At 37.3% G+C, this 16,100-nt stretch overlaps 1 protein-coding gene across 1 annotated transcript; it reads left to right on the forward strand.

Annotated features, from left to right (window-relative positions):
- Positions 1 to 9,391: 9,391 nt before the first annotated feature.
- On the forward strand, positions 9,392 to 12,214 carry LOC140010868 (uncharacterized protein At3g28850-like). Its single transcript, XM_072058432.1, has one exon. It carries the CDS (start codon positions 10,554 to 10,556, stop codon positions 11,886 to 11,888), a length of 1,335 nt encoding a protein of 444 aa, XP_071914533.1. The 5' UTR covers positions 9,392 to 10,553; the 3' UTR covers positions 11,889 to 12,214.
- The last annotated feature ends 3,886 nt before the right edge of the window (positions 12,215 to 16,100 follow it).

Consider the following 16,100-nt stretch of genomic DNA (forward strand, 5'->3'; position numbering starts at 1 on the left):
TGCCTATGACTCATAAAAAAGATTCTATTTACCTGCAATGTGACACCATATGTATCCATTTCTTAAATACAACAAATAATAATAATAATAATAGTAAGCACTTGCGCGGGTTGTGTAATTTTATTTCTGGCTGTTCTTTTCTGTGCAAACAAATTGTTGCATTGCATCTTATATTGGGAGGTCGAAATGCATAGATCACCCCACGTGTATTCCCTTGTAATAGTATACTACTAATACCTTCATTGCCCACTTTTTGGGTAATCAATTTATATATTGCTGCAAGTTTGGTATTGTCATCATTCGCTACATATTTTTGTTGAGTTTACCAAAAAAATACGACGATAATTAAATCCAATAAGGAAAACGTATCTATGTGTATATATATATATATATATCTTACAAAATAAATTACTAACCATATTTATAAGCAATTCAGGCCCCCAAGACAACTAATTCATATTCATGTACCTTTTATCATAGCCAACAAAAATGTTGTTTTTCTCTCATTTCTTCTTTTTTCTTCGTTAAGAGTGTTCAACTAAATATTGCCCCGGCCGGGGAGGGGGAGGGGGAGCAAACCCCCTCCTTACTTAAAAAAAAAAAAAAAAAAAAAATTGGAGTTCAAGCAGAGACATGCTTAAGTAATCTACACACGAGTTTAGATTTGCATTGTAATTTTATGTATAAAAAAATTATATTTTTTATAAATATATTTTTTAATTATTTTTTATTTTATATATATCAAATTTCTATGACATTTTTTTTATGAAAAATTTAAATAAAAAAAAAAAAAAAAACAATCCAGACGGGACCAGTCCATATGACGGGCTTGGAGAGGACGTCTACAAATTATAATGGTTTACCGCCAACATATTTCCCGCGTATAATTGCATTTACTCTTGTGGGCTTTGCAAACCGGTATCCGTTCAACGGACAGTATGCGCATTGTTTCCAAAAAAAAAAAACAAACCAGTGTCAAATCCTCTAGTCTGAAACCTAGGAAAAAAGAGGAGAGCTTATTTGTGAATTGCGACGTGGGAATTTTATGCCCATAAGTTCGACTTGTTATTAGCTTTTTTTTTCTTTTCTCGAAATCAGTGTTAAAAAGAAAGCACAAGTCATAGCGAGTATATACAACCAGTCAATTAGAGCCGGCGGATTTTGGCTTTCAGCTGTACAAGTATTTGAAAATATGGGGCCTATTTGAAACCTGAGTTTTTTAGGAGTTTGTCTAAAACTTTACTGTAATGCACTGTAGAAGTTTTTGAAAAAATTTTGTAGAAGTTTTTGTAAGGTGAAAAATTTTGTAAAAGTTTTTGTAAGGTGAAAAACTTTTTTTTCTTTTTTTTTTTCCACAGAGAGGTGGGGGAGGAATGGCACCGGACGTAGAGAGAAAAAAAAAAGACAAGAGAGGATGATGGCAGGGGAGGAAGAGGGGGAGAGGGAAAAAAAAAAAAAAGACCGGCACCGGCACCGGAAATTGGCGCCGGAACCGGCGACGGAGCCGGCAATGGAGGTGGTGGTGGGGGAGGAAGAAGAAGAAAAGCGGAAGGGAATTTTTTTTTGTTGTGTTTTGGATATTTTAAGTGTGTAGGTTAAAAACTTTGATAAGTTTTTTAGGGTTCCTGTAGCACAAGTTGTTAAAATACTAGTATAATAAAAACTTGGTAAAAAATAGGGCTTCCAAACAGGCCCTATATTTGAAGCTTCTTATAACAAATTATTCAATCGATTTCAGAAAATGAAAAAAGCAATTCAAATTTTTGTGTTTGGTTCTTAAATTCAAGAGGAATTGGAGATGTATCCTGTAAAAGTTCCAGTAACAATGGAATTTTGATCTTAATTAACTAGTCCACCAACTAGTCGGATGCAGCAATGCGTACATGAGAACTCAGGAACAAGTATATGGATAATTCTTTTTATACGCTGTTAGTACATAATTTTTTCGCATGAGTGGATTTAGATCATGACATATAAACATAAATTCAAACTTAAAATTTAAATTATGCACGTATAGTATACACTTAAAATTATTAATGTACAAAAATTACTCCCCCACAGTATCAGCGCATAAAAAATTAATCCCAAGTATATTTGCAGTAATTAATCATCACATTAGTCCAGCAATTTTGAGCTGGACAAGAAAAAACTAAGAGCAAGAGCTGCACCGTAGCAATTGCCACGGGACATGCTTTCTCCAACCCTCGGGAGCTTTGTTGAAACTTGAAACGGAGGGAAAACCGTATGAAAAAAAATGAAGTAGAGAAGGTCAGCGTCAAAAATCAAGAGAACAACTTTCTTTTGTATTATACATAGTTACAAGTGAAGAGAGCTATTATAAATCTCAAATTTAAATTCGGATCAGTGCCCATACATTTCAACAGCGATAATGTAGGTATTCGTAAGTATAGTACAAGATTAATCCAATATGGTACATGAACCATCACAATCTAACTTAACTTTGAAAAGAGGGACCTCCTTGCCGCGGCCTAACTTAAACTTTTCTTCTCCGGCCTAATCAATAAAGCAGCCCCATCTGGATTTCCATAGTAGTACCTATTTAACAAGCCTAGCTTTCTTTTGTATTTGTTTTGCTTGCACATCTCAAATTCCAGGCGTCCAGGAATGGGGAAAAATCGCTGGCAGAAAATTGGTATACGTCCGAAATCTGGTGATGGACAGAAGAAAATCAGAGGAATTAGCATCTGAAACGGATTGGCTAATAATTGCAGAATGCTTTTGGAGAAATGGTTTTGTGGACGAGGACTGGAACCTGCAGGGAAGGTGCATCTAATGGTAGATTTGAGAGGCTGCTGTTGCAGGTCGCTGTAGAACTGAGAATTTTGGGGGTGTTGGTGTCAGGTGTGGGTCTTGTTACTCACCACGCGAGTCTGGTCTAAAAATATAAAAGCTCCTCTCGCATCAAAATCACATGGAGCCACTCTCTCTCTCTCTTAGTTGGATTGTTGTTTAGTGAGGGACGGGATTGGAAAACTGGAAACGGGAAAGACCCCTTTGGATTTGGATTCCAGGTGGTGGCTCGGCTCCACGTTATTTCATGCTCTGTTTCTTCTCACATGTTGCCCCTCTAAGGTCTACCCATGTGTCTCGCTTAAACAAAATTTCTTCCTCTTTCTCCCCCCCCCCCCCTCCCCGTCCTCTCCCCCCTTTTATCATTTTTTTATGTGATGAGATCATGTAGTAGTCTCCGGCGGCTCCATAGGTCTAATTAAACTTCCTAAAATATGTTAGAATAGGAGTACAAGTAGAAGTAGATGCAGAATAGACTATTACCAACTATAAAAAAAAAAAATCATGTGATAGTAGAGTCTTTCTATTTTAATCATTTCGCCTTCCTGATCCAAAATTTCTCTAACTCGCTACAAATACTAATAAGTTCAAATTTACTTCAGAGAGGAGAGTAGTGTAGGTGAAACGTCCTAAATTTGAGATATTCTATTTATATTAAGAAAAAGAAAAGAAAAAATTTCAAATTTACTGATTTACCATAGCCTGTATTTGTAACATTGACCCCGTCTTTTATCCTTTGCCTGTGAGAAACCAATCATTGTGTATACCTGCTACAGATGTCCCTGACATGGCAATGCTCTTTCACAAAAAACAAAGTACTAAAAATTAAAGCGACTGGTAATAAACTACGGCTAAGCGAAATAATAAGATACTATAAAACATGTGACCGTATCCAATCCATATCTTTAAAGTATAATCAAGTGACTAACACATCCACCTCTCTCGTCTCTTCTGTAATCCATATAGCTTTTTGTGTTAAATTGTTTCCGGCTACCGATTTTTGTAACTTTGAAACAAACAGATACCGGAAACAAAACCCTCATTCCTTATTTCCGTGACTTCTATAGACAGAGGATAGATGCAAAAAAAAAAAAAAAAAAAGGTAAATTTTAAGTATACATTGACCTATTAATTCTCTTTAATTAGACATGTCATTTAGGAGATAGGAAATAGTTAATTAAAATAACAACTTTTTTCACATATATAAATGTAACCGAGTGTAATGATTTTTAATATATTCGCTTAGGCATGATTTAATTATACTAATGATTGGACGCCCGTCAAAAAACCATTTTTGGAAGTTGCAATAATTTTGATACCGTCATTAAATGATCAAAATCATCTGCAGCGGTATATTCTACCAAGATCACCTAAAAATTTTAGTAGAGTTCAATTTTGATAAGATGATGGGGATTGACTAGCAATTAATTTATTTAAAAAAGAAAAATATAAACGGGACATCATAAAACGTGGGCCACAACCTCACAGGTTTTGCAGTAGGCCGCCTTTGATTAGGTGAGACAGAAATTCCCAATCCACTGGAGGCACAAATTAAACTCCTTGCCGAGTCAGGAGACTGACGACGTCAATGATTTTGGGCTTTACATGGATTGAGAAGGCACTAATTTTGGGCCTTGGGATTTACAAAACTATTTTGAAGGCACTAATTAATTTCATGAAGATCAATTCTGGGGTCAACAATTGGGACGTTCACATGTTTTCTACAGGGTAGAATAACTTCGTCAATCCCTAAGGACATAAACAACATATCTCTAGGCAAGTGTTCATCTGATGCTCTAATCTTGGGTATTTGACATTTTAACATAATTCTAAAGGAAATTTTATAAAGTTTTGATCCATCCCATCAGGGAATCCCAAGTCATCCTCAACAAGGTGGGGAAAAGAAAAAAAAGGAAAGATTTTTTCCTTAAACAAACAATCCTCCAATTCGCTTGTATTATGGATCCTCAGTTTCCGTAAGTAAAAGCCAGAGTAAATGATAAGAGCAGATGTGAAGAGACGAAGTCCTAAATCAGTTTGCTCAAGGACGTACAAAGAAGTACCACATCAAGTGTGCAAGAATCCTGAAGTATTTGATTGTCCTCCTGTCTTCCAAAGAACAAAAGGGCACGCACTTGTTTTTGTTTGGTAATCGTTGGCCATTTTCACAAAAAAAGAAAGAAAAAAGGAGACAGGAATATACTAATCCACCAAAACCCAAAGATTAAGTAGAGTTAGTGGAGTCCATGAACATGGGGATGGAGGAGGAGCATTTAGCAGACAGACATTCCGCCCAAGAAAATCCACTAACTACACCACGCCAATCTCTTTATCATTTTGACCCTAAAACCTGCAGGTTCAAACTATTAAACTACGCTATCTTATGCCACTATTTGCCTAAATGTTCCTTTTAATATCATCATTTCTCGTAATTTGCGTGTCCAGATGAGAGCTGGGAAGAAGAGAACTGCTTTCATGCAGTCAATAATAATGATTTTCTTGTTTTATACTAGTAGTATTGCACTTGGCATTAAGAAGTTGGAATTAATTCATTGCACGTACGTTTTCTCATTTCGAAATAGTAGGATACAGTAATAATTAGTAAGAAGTTACGCATTGAGGCCTGAAGGAGTACAACTGGGGGTTTATTTATGTCTGGTGATATCATCATAATTTTGGTCTTCGTCTGCAGTGCGAGGTAGGAATCGGATATGATGGAAAGAGTGTCCACGTGCTGTCACGTGTGGCTACTCCAGGGGGCACGCTGGAAATGATAACCGGAAGCAATCCCCAGGCTGGCGTATGAATGAGTACTGTTTTCGCTTTGCACTTTGCAGTAGTAAATAAAAGTAGTAATAGTGCAGGTGGGGGAAAATCCTTGAACTTGAAGAGGGCTTTTGCTGGTGGCAACATCAATGCAGCAGTAGCAATAATAATATGTATTAGAGTATACGGTAGTATGCATTCTCCAAAGAAATGCTTATGTGGAGACTCCTGTGTTGATGAGACAAACTCGTCTCTTTTTAAAGTGCCAGATCAAAGATACAGATTGTGACATTCCCAAACTTCTAAAAACTTTAAAATCAGATTCGAGTCTCATGGCCATTATGATTGCTACACTCCAGTCCTTTTCTCCTTTCAACAAATTAATTAATGAGGCACCCAAGATCAAGAACATCTAAAGGATAATAAACTAGATTTTCATTTAACCGCAAAATCCTATCGATATAGGCCCCGCGCTCAAGTATAAATTGTGGTGAATGATTTTAGCATCAAGTTTTACTTGGTCTTGGTAGTTGTGCTTTTCTTTTTCCTTCCTGGTGTTCAAGGTGTCTAATTTTCCAGTTGGAATTTGTCTTGTGCTTTTCTTTTTCCTTGGTATTCAACATGTCTAATTTTCCAGTTGGAATTAAATTAATGCTTTTGAGGAATTAAATTAATGAGACAAAAACAGCAACAATAACCAATAAATGAGAGGGTCCAGACAAAAAAAAAAAATTGTTTTTGAATAAAGGATCCAGAAATTAAAGCGAGTCTACAACACATCAAAGGGCTAACAAATTAAAAGTTCATAACAGGGCCGGCCGTGCTGATGACTCTTCCAAGGTGAATTAATTTAGATGTTGGCCAAGGTACAATTGGTTTAATATAAAAAGTGTTACTAATATATTGTAGATGTAGGCCATATTATCTAGGGCTGTCAACGGTCCGGGTCTAGACCCGAATCCGGATCGGATCCGTCAAATTTATCCGGATATGGGTAGGGATTTAATTCCGTTACCCGAACTCGGATCTGGATCCGTTTTGACAAACAAAAAAACGGGTCGGATACGGAATATAGTATTCCAACCCGTATTGGACCCGGATCCAGATATAAATGGATTAATAATTTAAAATATATTTATTTATTAATATAATTTGATTAGGATGATCTATTTGAGTAATCAATATAATTGGACCCGGATCCTAATCAATATAATTTGATTAGGGTGATGTATTTGAGTAAGGTTAATTTGATTTCTTTTCTTATTTGATTTTTTTTTGTATTAGTTAGAAATTAGTTTATAAATATATTTTTTTTCTCATTTTTGTTAGGAATTATAAATTTTGTTATTTTTTTTTCGGGTAGACCCAGATCCGGATTCGGAACATAGAGTAAAAGACCCGTCAGGTAAATGGATCGGATCCGGATCCGATATAGTGTGCCGGGTCCGAGTCTGAAATAATGAATTTTGGCCCGTTGACAGGCCTAATATTATCCACCTAAATATTAACAAAAACTTTAGGGAAAGAACTTAAATTCTTGCGGGCAATTAAATGGTAGCTTCACTTCTTATCCATCCAATAGAGAGTCGGATAACCCTAATTTGAATTCCAACTTTTGCTAATATCCCTTAGTATTTATTATCTTCTCATTGCAAGGTTCAAGAGGAGCGTTGTTAAGTTCTTCTACCGTCCAATTGCTTTCTTTTTTTAATTAAGAAAAAAAAAAAAAGTAATCAACGCCAACGATGTGGATGGATCACAGGCTGATAATCCATGATTGTTCTGACCGACGCCGAAGGAAGGATGTAGATTGTAGAGCCTAGGAGTCAAAACCGTGAGGCTGTATTTCCAACTTTAAGGTTCCCACAAAGGCAGGGCGTATCTTTCAATCTCTTCACGGACGCAGAAGCTCGTATCAATGTTCACGCGTCGGACGGGATTTGACGACGTCACCGAATTTGACTCTTTATATACCTTTTTCCTTTACTTTTGGCTAATTCCTTTGAATATCTATTTAAAAAAAAAAAAAAATTGAAGTCTGCTAGGCTGATTCAACTCGACGGTCTATATGGTAAAATCAAATGGCATCTCTGCTTAGTAAGCACGACATGCCTTTAATTCCAAGTCGACGAAATGTTTTTTTTTTTAATTTTAAAAACACATCTCGTTGAATTTATTAGACGATGATGTCTTCTCAGATAAAAATTATAAATTATGCTGCTTTAAAATTATTACATGAATTTATATAATTAACTAGTGCAGTTATATAATTAAAATTGTTCATGTAATCAATCGTATTGTTGTAATTTGAAATATATAACATTATTGTGCTTTAAAAAAAAGCAAAAAAAAAATAGAAAAGAAGGAAAATTTAATCGTGACAAATGGTGAAGTTTAAAAATAATACTAACTACCATTGGAATGATAAAGTTTAAAAACAATGCTTAACTACCATTCAAGCGATGAAATTTAAAAATACGTAAAAGAAGTGATAATATAAACGCCTAGTGTGCTTCTTGCCCTTGCTCCTTATCACGTCGCGTTGTGGAGAGGTAGCAAAATCTATTTTATCAAAAAAAAATTTTGTATGGCCATTTTTTTTTTTTCGGAAAAGAATCACCCCTATTTCCTGGGATTGGGAAGGCCTGACATCTCCTAACTTCATCTCTTTTTTTTTGGCATCATTGCTATCGAGCTAACTCAGCCTGACATCACTTGGGGGTTAGTTAATTCTTAGTAGCAGGGTGGTTGTGTGAGTTCTAGTCCCACATCGGGGAAGGGGTTGGGGTTTGCTGGGTAGATAAGTCTCCTGGGGCTGCTCCAAGAGTTGCCGGCTTTTGGAGTATGCTCTGGGATTTAGGTTTGTTGAGTCAGTAAGAGTCAATTGACTTCTTGACAGAAAATAACTCAGCCTGACATCCTTCAATTTTTTTATTTAAAAAAAAACTACCGGTTGGATCGGAATCCTTCAATTAAAATTTTTTTTTCAAGCTTGTCATGCTAAACGCGGTAGGCACAGTGGAAGAAAACCACTCTATATTCAAAGGAATTAGCCTACTGGTGGTATTTCGCACCCGTACACACCCAAGATTCAAGGAATACTGTGACAAAAGTCCGGAAAGTAGCCCACGCAACGACTGCTCGAGTGGGCCTTCTTTCGAACCAGAACCACTTTCGTTCACAACTTTCTTTCCAAGAGACTTCACTAATTCATCATGTATTTTGTTCCACAATTTGTAAGGAGAAAAGATTCAACACCTTTTTACAAATCGTTAAATAAATTTTTCATCCTCCACTCTTAAAATAATAATTTTATATTTCTTATAAAATCAAGTCGATAAAATAATAAATTTTTTATTCATTCATTTTTAAAATAATAATTTTATAAAATCAAGTTAAGTTAGTAAGATTTAATTCCGATTCTATTATATGACCCGACATACAGTCATTTTATCATGGACAAGAAGGTCAGAGCATTTGTAATCAAACAAATAAATTGATTCATATTTATTTTTGTCCTTTTTTTTACTTTTTAAATCTAACTTTGACTTTGCTAGAGAAAAAACAAAACATAAATCCAAACTCCAAATTATTATCACCTACGCGGTAGTGGCTATTTCGAGTCAAATCAAAACACTCTATTAATATTTAATAATAACTTGTCTGAAAGGGAGGGTTAAATGCACACCTTACGGCTTACGTGTACAATGACTTGGTCGGATGAATTTAACCTCCATCTTTGGGTTTGAACTTTGAAGATGCAGAAAGTGGGAAGCAGGGTCGCGGGGCGTGTGGGCGCAGGGGACTGGCATTGAGATTTGAAGAGGCCAAAGCGAGGAAAGTCATTCAAGCAATAATTCCCGCATTCTACTACCCTTCCTTCTTTCCTACTTGCCACCTTCCGCTGTTCCCACGTCTTTTTTTTTAATTCCCTACAACTAGCACTGTTTCATGTAATGCACTATTTTTAACTTTTCTTTTTCAGAAAAAAAAAAAAGCATTTTTTTTAATGGAAAACATATAGGTACAGTGCAGCATTCCATCTCCATTCTCCAATCCAAGTCCAAAGCCAAAAGGAAGCGTCTAAATGTCCCCGGCGAGAAGAGGGGTCTTTTGAATTTGTCCACTTTTCCGTGGTCGCCATTAGGGATATTATTCTTTCTAGAGAGGGAAGGAGTAGGGAGGAGGGCCCTGAAAAGCCAGAAGTTCCAATTACCTGCTGCTGCTGAAACGGTCTCTTCCATAGGGTTCTTCTTCTATTTTCTTTTTATTCGCCAATCGCCATCGATCCCCTCTTGACCTGCAATTTCCTTTCCTTCTTCTACTTATTCGTCCATTTTACTTCTAATCCCCTATGTTCATTGGAAACAATTGCCAATCTTGTAGAGGATTAATTGTTTCGTTGCTGTCGCGGTGCCAGTAATATATATACATATACATATATATGTTACAACAACCTCGACTTTCATCTGTAATTATCCTGTGCGATCTTCTCGGGTTGGATTTATCAGTAAATTAGGTGCTCTGCTCTTGCACACAGCCTGAGAACCTTCCATTATCTCATCGATCCCAGCGTCTCATTTTTCCTAGTCTTACATTCAATCAAGCGGGCGGTAGTTTCTTTTATTTTTTTTCTCTCTTTTTCGTCTTTCTTAATATTTCCGATAGAGGCGCCATTATCCCAGTTCCGCTTGTTTAATAATAATAATAATAATAATAATAATTCCTCGATTTTGGCACATTTAATCTTGGAATCTCCTCCCATCGATCCAGCTCGTTCATTTGGGGTATGTTCTTTTAAGTCCATTCCCCGATCTCCATTTCCTAACCCCCCGGGTATATCTCCAATGAAATTTAGCATCATATCTTTCACCTAACATTCTAGTTCTTGATTGATTGGAGAATAGTACTCCTTTTAGAATTAATCAGGATTGTGGCGGTGCCCTGATAAAAAATATATATACATAGTTGGAATAATGGGGTGCGCAACATCAAAGCAGAAGGTATGCCGGAAATGTCAGGAGCCTTATTCTCCGGTGCGGCGGAGCTATTCAATGCACGCCTCCTATCACCCTCCTCAAAAGGAAGGCGAAAGCTATCATCTCGTGGCTCTTACCTCCTCTACATTGGGTTCTCTCAAGCTTGATTTGTTAGATCCAAATCATCCCGCCTTCAAAAGAAAAGGAGACGAAGGAGAAGAAGAATCCTCCGTTATAAACCCAGTCTCAGAGCAAGATGACGATAATCATTCGGTAAAATCAAGGAAAGAGGAGTTCGCCGTGGGTGTCATCGAAGCTAAAACTTGGTCGAAAATGATCGACGAAAAAATCCCAAAAGTTGCTCCCAGAACGCCAATCAGAACTCCTCCTGGGGAGCCGGAAACTATCAATGCCTGGGAATTGATGGAAGGGCTGGAAGACACTAGTCCTCTTAGGCCCGCCAATCATCATTTCCGTAGCTTTTCTTTCCACGTGGGTTCCAACCATCAATTTCCATGCTTTGTTGACGATCAGCACACCCCGAGAGTTCATGATGACGGGGAAGTGCCGGCGGTGAAGCCGGTATGGTTGGACACAGCCGATAGTAGCGACTCCAATTCCAATGAGACGTCAATAATCTCAGAATTCGATCCTGAAGTGATATCTGCTTTTAGGAAATCACTGGAGGAGCTCCCGCCGGCCAATCCCTTCCATCTCAAGCCGCTGATGGGTGAGCAGGCTTTGGACGGCAAAGATGAGCCCTTGGAAGCAGCTGATCATGTCAAGGAAAGAAGCCCTTGGACTGCCGCGCCACGGGGTAAAGACAGGTTAATTGTGTATTTCACAAGCCTAAGAGGGGTTAGGAAGACGTACGAGGATTGCTGTAATGTTAGAATTATATTAAAAGGGTTAGGCGTTAAGCTTGACGAGAGGGATGTTTCAATGCATTCCGGGTTCAAGGAAGAATTGAAAGAGCTGTTGGGAGAGTGTTGGTGTAAGGGAGGTGCATTGCCTAAGGTGTTTATTGGTAACAGATTCCTCGGTGGGGCGGAAGAGATACGCCGAATGCACGAGGACGGGCAGCTTGAGAAGGCCGTGGAAGGATGTGAATCGGCGGATGATGGTGGCGGCGGCGGCGGCGGCAATGCTGGTGTTTGCAACGCATGCGGGGATATTAGATTTGTTCCTTGCGAAACGTGTTGCGGGAGTTGTAAAATTTACTATGAAGGTGAATATGACGAAGAAGAATGCGAAGATGCTGAATACGGATTTCAGAGGTGTCCCGATTGCAATGAAAATGGGCTTACACGCTGTCCAATTTGCTGCGGTTAAGTTTGATTAATCTATGCAAAAAGATTTTGCATCTTGGTTTCTTGATTTTTTTTTTTTATTTTTTTATAATACTACTTGTGAGTGTTTATTGTACAGTGAGGAGATTTGAGAATATGAAGAGGCGATTATGAATGAGGGATTGTAGGTAGGTTGTTCTCTAAATCCAGTTTGTGTCAGCACTGAGGAATACTTCCCCAACAACACATCATCATATCTGTTGTGGGTGTGACGAATGCCAGGTAAGATGAGGAGGGCTGTATACTTTTTCTTGTTCCCCTCCTTTTTCCTTCTCAGGATAAGTAAAAGTATACACTTTTTTTTTATTATTTTTAATTTGCAATGATGGAGTTTGATGTATGTATGCTCCCTTTTTCTTCTTTTTTTCTTTTTTTTTTATAAGTTCAATTCTTGAGTGTGCAACCAAAGTTAGTTGTCTTTGTTATTTTAGGATTGGGCAAACTCTCCACTAGTTGCTTGTGGAGAGTAACTAAATTGTGGGTGTTTTTCTGTATCGAAACAACGAAAGGAGTAGGCAACCAATGGTTTTTCCTAGAATTGAGAAGCTTTTGTTCGGTGAGGTCAAGCCATTCTTCTTCTTTTTTTTTGTCGACACAGGAGTGTTCGGGTCAATCCTTACGGGGCCCGACTAATCCCCTGCGACCAAGCCATTCTCTTAGGTAGAAAGCAGCAGAAAAACCAAGGGTTGCCTATCCCACGACCGCCAGGACTCGGCATACACATAACAAAGTGCAGCAGGAAATCTTTGTTGGGTCAGACGGCACAAATAGTTTTCTATACACTACTACCAGACTGACTGACTACCTACCAGTTACCAGTTACCAGTTACCAGTTACCCGTGGTGGATGTTTGACCGGTTCAGTTCAACCATTTGTGTTTTGGGTATAATCATTCTTGGTGCAATAGTAGTTTGTACGCTACTCCTCCCATAGTAAGATTGTCAGCATAAAATGAGAAACAGATTTGACGCTGGGAGCTACTTACAAAATACGCAGCAAGGAATAAATACTACTAGTAATTTACTAATATCATCGTTTTCCAAAGAGTAGATGTATAGTACTACTAGTCTATTACCCATTATTAACGCCTTATTTACTTGAGCAAGTTGATTAATTCTCCCAGCTTTTATCAACCATTTCATATTTCTCCTATTATACCATTAATGCTGATGACAGACACAGAATCACTGGAGAGAAATTAGGTAGACTTGATACCACAAATATCTCATCTAGAATGGGGAGGAGGAGGAGGAGGAGGACCCTTTGCTCTCACATCAAGGAGCAGTAAAACACTTTTGGAGGCCATATCCTATTAATGTACGGTAGCAGTGGTAGTAGCTGATGGTTGGGGGGTTGTGAAAGTGTCTCGATGCTGTTGGCTGGATGATGCTGAGACAACGGCGTTCTGACATGAATTGACGTACGATCTCTGATTACTCCACGAAACTAAGTACAAACGGGTCTGCGACATTGTGGTCCTAAATTCGATCTTAGCATATGTAGCGAGTGCATGCTTTCATTATTGGCCTAGATTTCCTCATTCTATAGTCTCTATATATACTATTGATAACAATAGGATACTGCGACAACATAGTGCCATAATTTTAGACCCCATCTGGACCATATCGTTTCATTCATAACTGAAAACCTTGCAATATGCTTGTGGGCATTTACCCGTTAGGTTATTATTATTATTATTTTAATATAGGGTGTATTCTAATTTTATCAGACTAATCTTTTTATGCCTGTTTCAAGGATACACAAACGTTAGAGAGGTGACTCGAATACACGACCTCGAGACCTAACTAGACTAACCCGAAACCATCCGAACCAATCCCAAGGGACCTCCCTAAAGCTTGTTAGGTTATGAAATCGAAGGGTCTCTTATCCTCTTAATGACGGCAAATAAATTTTTGATTTGGTTATATGTAAGTGTCGGTCACCACATCCAAAACGCAAGCCAACAATGACCAGCTAAAACTTAATCACGTCAAGACCAAGAAGAACTAGTAAGTATCTCAATCCTGTCACGTACATGTGGCCCATTACGTTTTCAGCCTAACTTAATCATGTAAGGTTTTTTGGCATTCCTCCTTGTTAGTTGTTACTCCCACTCGCTGATTCTCAGGCCTTGTCCTTCCTTTTTCGTAAATTTGTTAGATACAGCGAGGAAATGATGGAACAACAACACAAATACTTTAAGAGTCGAAGCTTTCACACACACACACACGCACCCAGAGAGAGAGAGAGAGAGAGAGAGAGAGATTGGATTTAAGGTCTAGGTCTCTCTGCCATGCAATATTGGATTTAAGGTCTAACGTTCTTTTTATAATCTTAGCTTAATATATAATATACGTATGGTATACTGGTTCTTTTATATCTGAATTAGCACGATTTTTAGCATGTAGATTATCAACATTCCCAATAAATAGTTGGTACTAAGATCACTAGCAGGCAAGGCATCGTAGGCTGGAGTGGACTCTGATTGGGATTAATGTGTTTAGAAGCAGTTGATTGTGATGTTCGTCTGTAACAAATGGTCGGCAGCCGTGTAGTGGTTGGGAATTGGGAGTTGGGTCAGGGACCAGCTGAGCTAATTAATTAATAGAAAATCTAAGGACCATAATAGATAGAAGTTGTCTGACATTCTACGGCGCAAAAAAAAAAAAAAAAAAAAGTTGTCTGACAATTAGTATAAGGTATATTTAGTCTTACGTTTCGTTTCAGGAATTTTTGGCAGTTCAAAGGCGACGGAATGTCGCCGGCACTAAGTTGGCGGCTCCTTTCCTGGATAGAAAATTGGGATAATTTTAGAAATCACCCTAAAGGTTTTTAATAATTTCATTGACCTCCCTTAAGGTTTGTAAAATTATACTAACATCTTCTGAAGTTAAAGTAGTATTGGTAACAAACTCAATCCAAATTAGAAAAAGTACCATTAAAAAAGCATTTTCAGGAAAGAGATAGAACTTTTATTTCACAAATGCTCTTTATGCATGAGTATAAGTTGTATTATAAATGAATAAAAAACATATTAATGCAAGCAAGGGAAAGTAAGTGCAAATAGCCAAAAACACAAAATAAGTGGTAACTGATTTTCTTCTCTACAAAACTAGACTAACAGCTAGTGTATTGGATAACAATGGCTATTTTTTTAGGTTTTTGCCATTTTGCATATAAATGCAACAAGAAGCTTTGGACAGCCGCCTGTAGTTTTTTTTTTTTTTTTTTGAGGGTAGCCTGTAGTTTAATTTGACTAGCTGAACAAACAATGAAGAACAAATAAAACTTATATCACCTCCCAATTCACATCCATATGTACATGCAACAATTAATTAATCGAAGTAAGAAACATGTATTTACTCGTAGGTAAAAGTAACTCACAGAAAGATCCAAGAAAATATCACTTGTTCGTGTACAACTTATAAACATGCATATATCACCAAGAAAGGCCAAACACTAAAGGTGATTAACTTAGGGGTGGGCAAAATTATCCGCTAACCCGAAAACCCGTCATATTCGATCCGATCCGATCCAAAAATTAGGATATCCGATTTTTATTATTTGATCGGGTCAAAAGAGGGTCGGGTATCCGTTAAGATGCGGGACGGATTAGGGTCACATAATTAAAAATCCACGGGTACCCGATCCGCCCCGCATATATATTTTTTATTTTTATTTTTATTTTTATACACACACTATAAAATAATAAGTTAGAACTAAATAAGTAATTTTATTGAACAAATTACATTACAAATATGAGAGACTATAGCTTATTTACAAGATTCATTTGTAGAGGCCATGATCTTATATTTTATAGAAAAAAGTTTAATTAATATGGAACATATATATAAAAAATTGTGCTACTTATTTCAAACTTTTATTGATTTTGAATTCTTTTAATTTTCTTCCTTTATCTTATATTCTCTTCATATGCTTGTTTCTTGATGGAAACCTTTTTTTAGAAAAAAAAAATTTATTAAATCTTAGATGAATGTGTAAAATATAAAATTAAATTGGTATAAATTATTTTTTTAAAAAAATTAAAGGATAAACGGTGCGGGATGGGCGGATACCCGTTGACCTGACGGATACCCGCTGATATGCGAGGCAGGTAAGGATCAGAAAATGACCGACCCGCAAGGTGCAGGTCAAATCAGCCAAATGGTAAATAGGACAAGTACCCGACCCGCGC

The sequence above is a fragment of the Coffea arabica genome, chromosome 7e (assembly GCF_036785885.1).
Source record: "Coffea arabica cultivar ET-39 chromosome 7e, Coffea Arabica ET-39 HiFi, whole genome shotgun sequence".
In the NCBI taxonomy this organism is placed as follows: Eukaryota; Viridiplantae; Streptophyta; class Magnoliopsida; order Gentianales; family Rubiaceae; genus Coffea; species Coffea arabica.

What these genes read in the sequence shown, in the direction of transcription:
- LOC140010868 (XM_072058432.1), top strand. Translation starts at nt 10,554, where the DNA reads ATGGGGTGCGCAACATCAAAGCAGAAGGTATGCCGGAAATGTCAGGAG.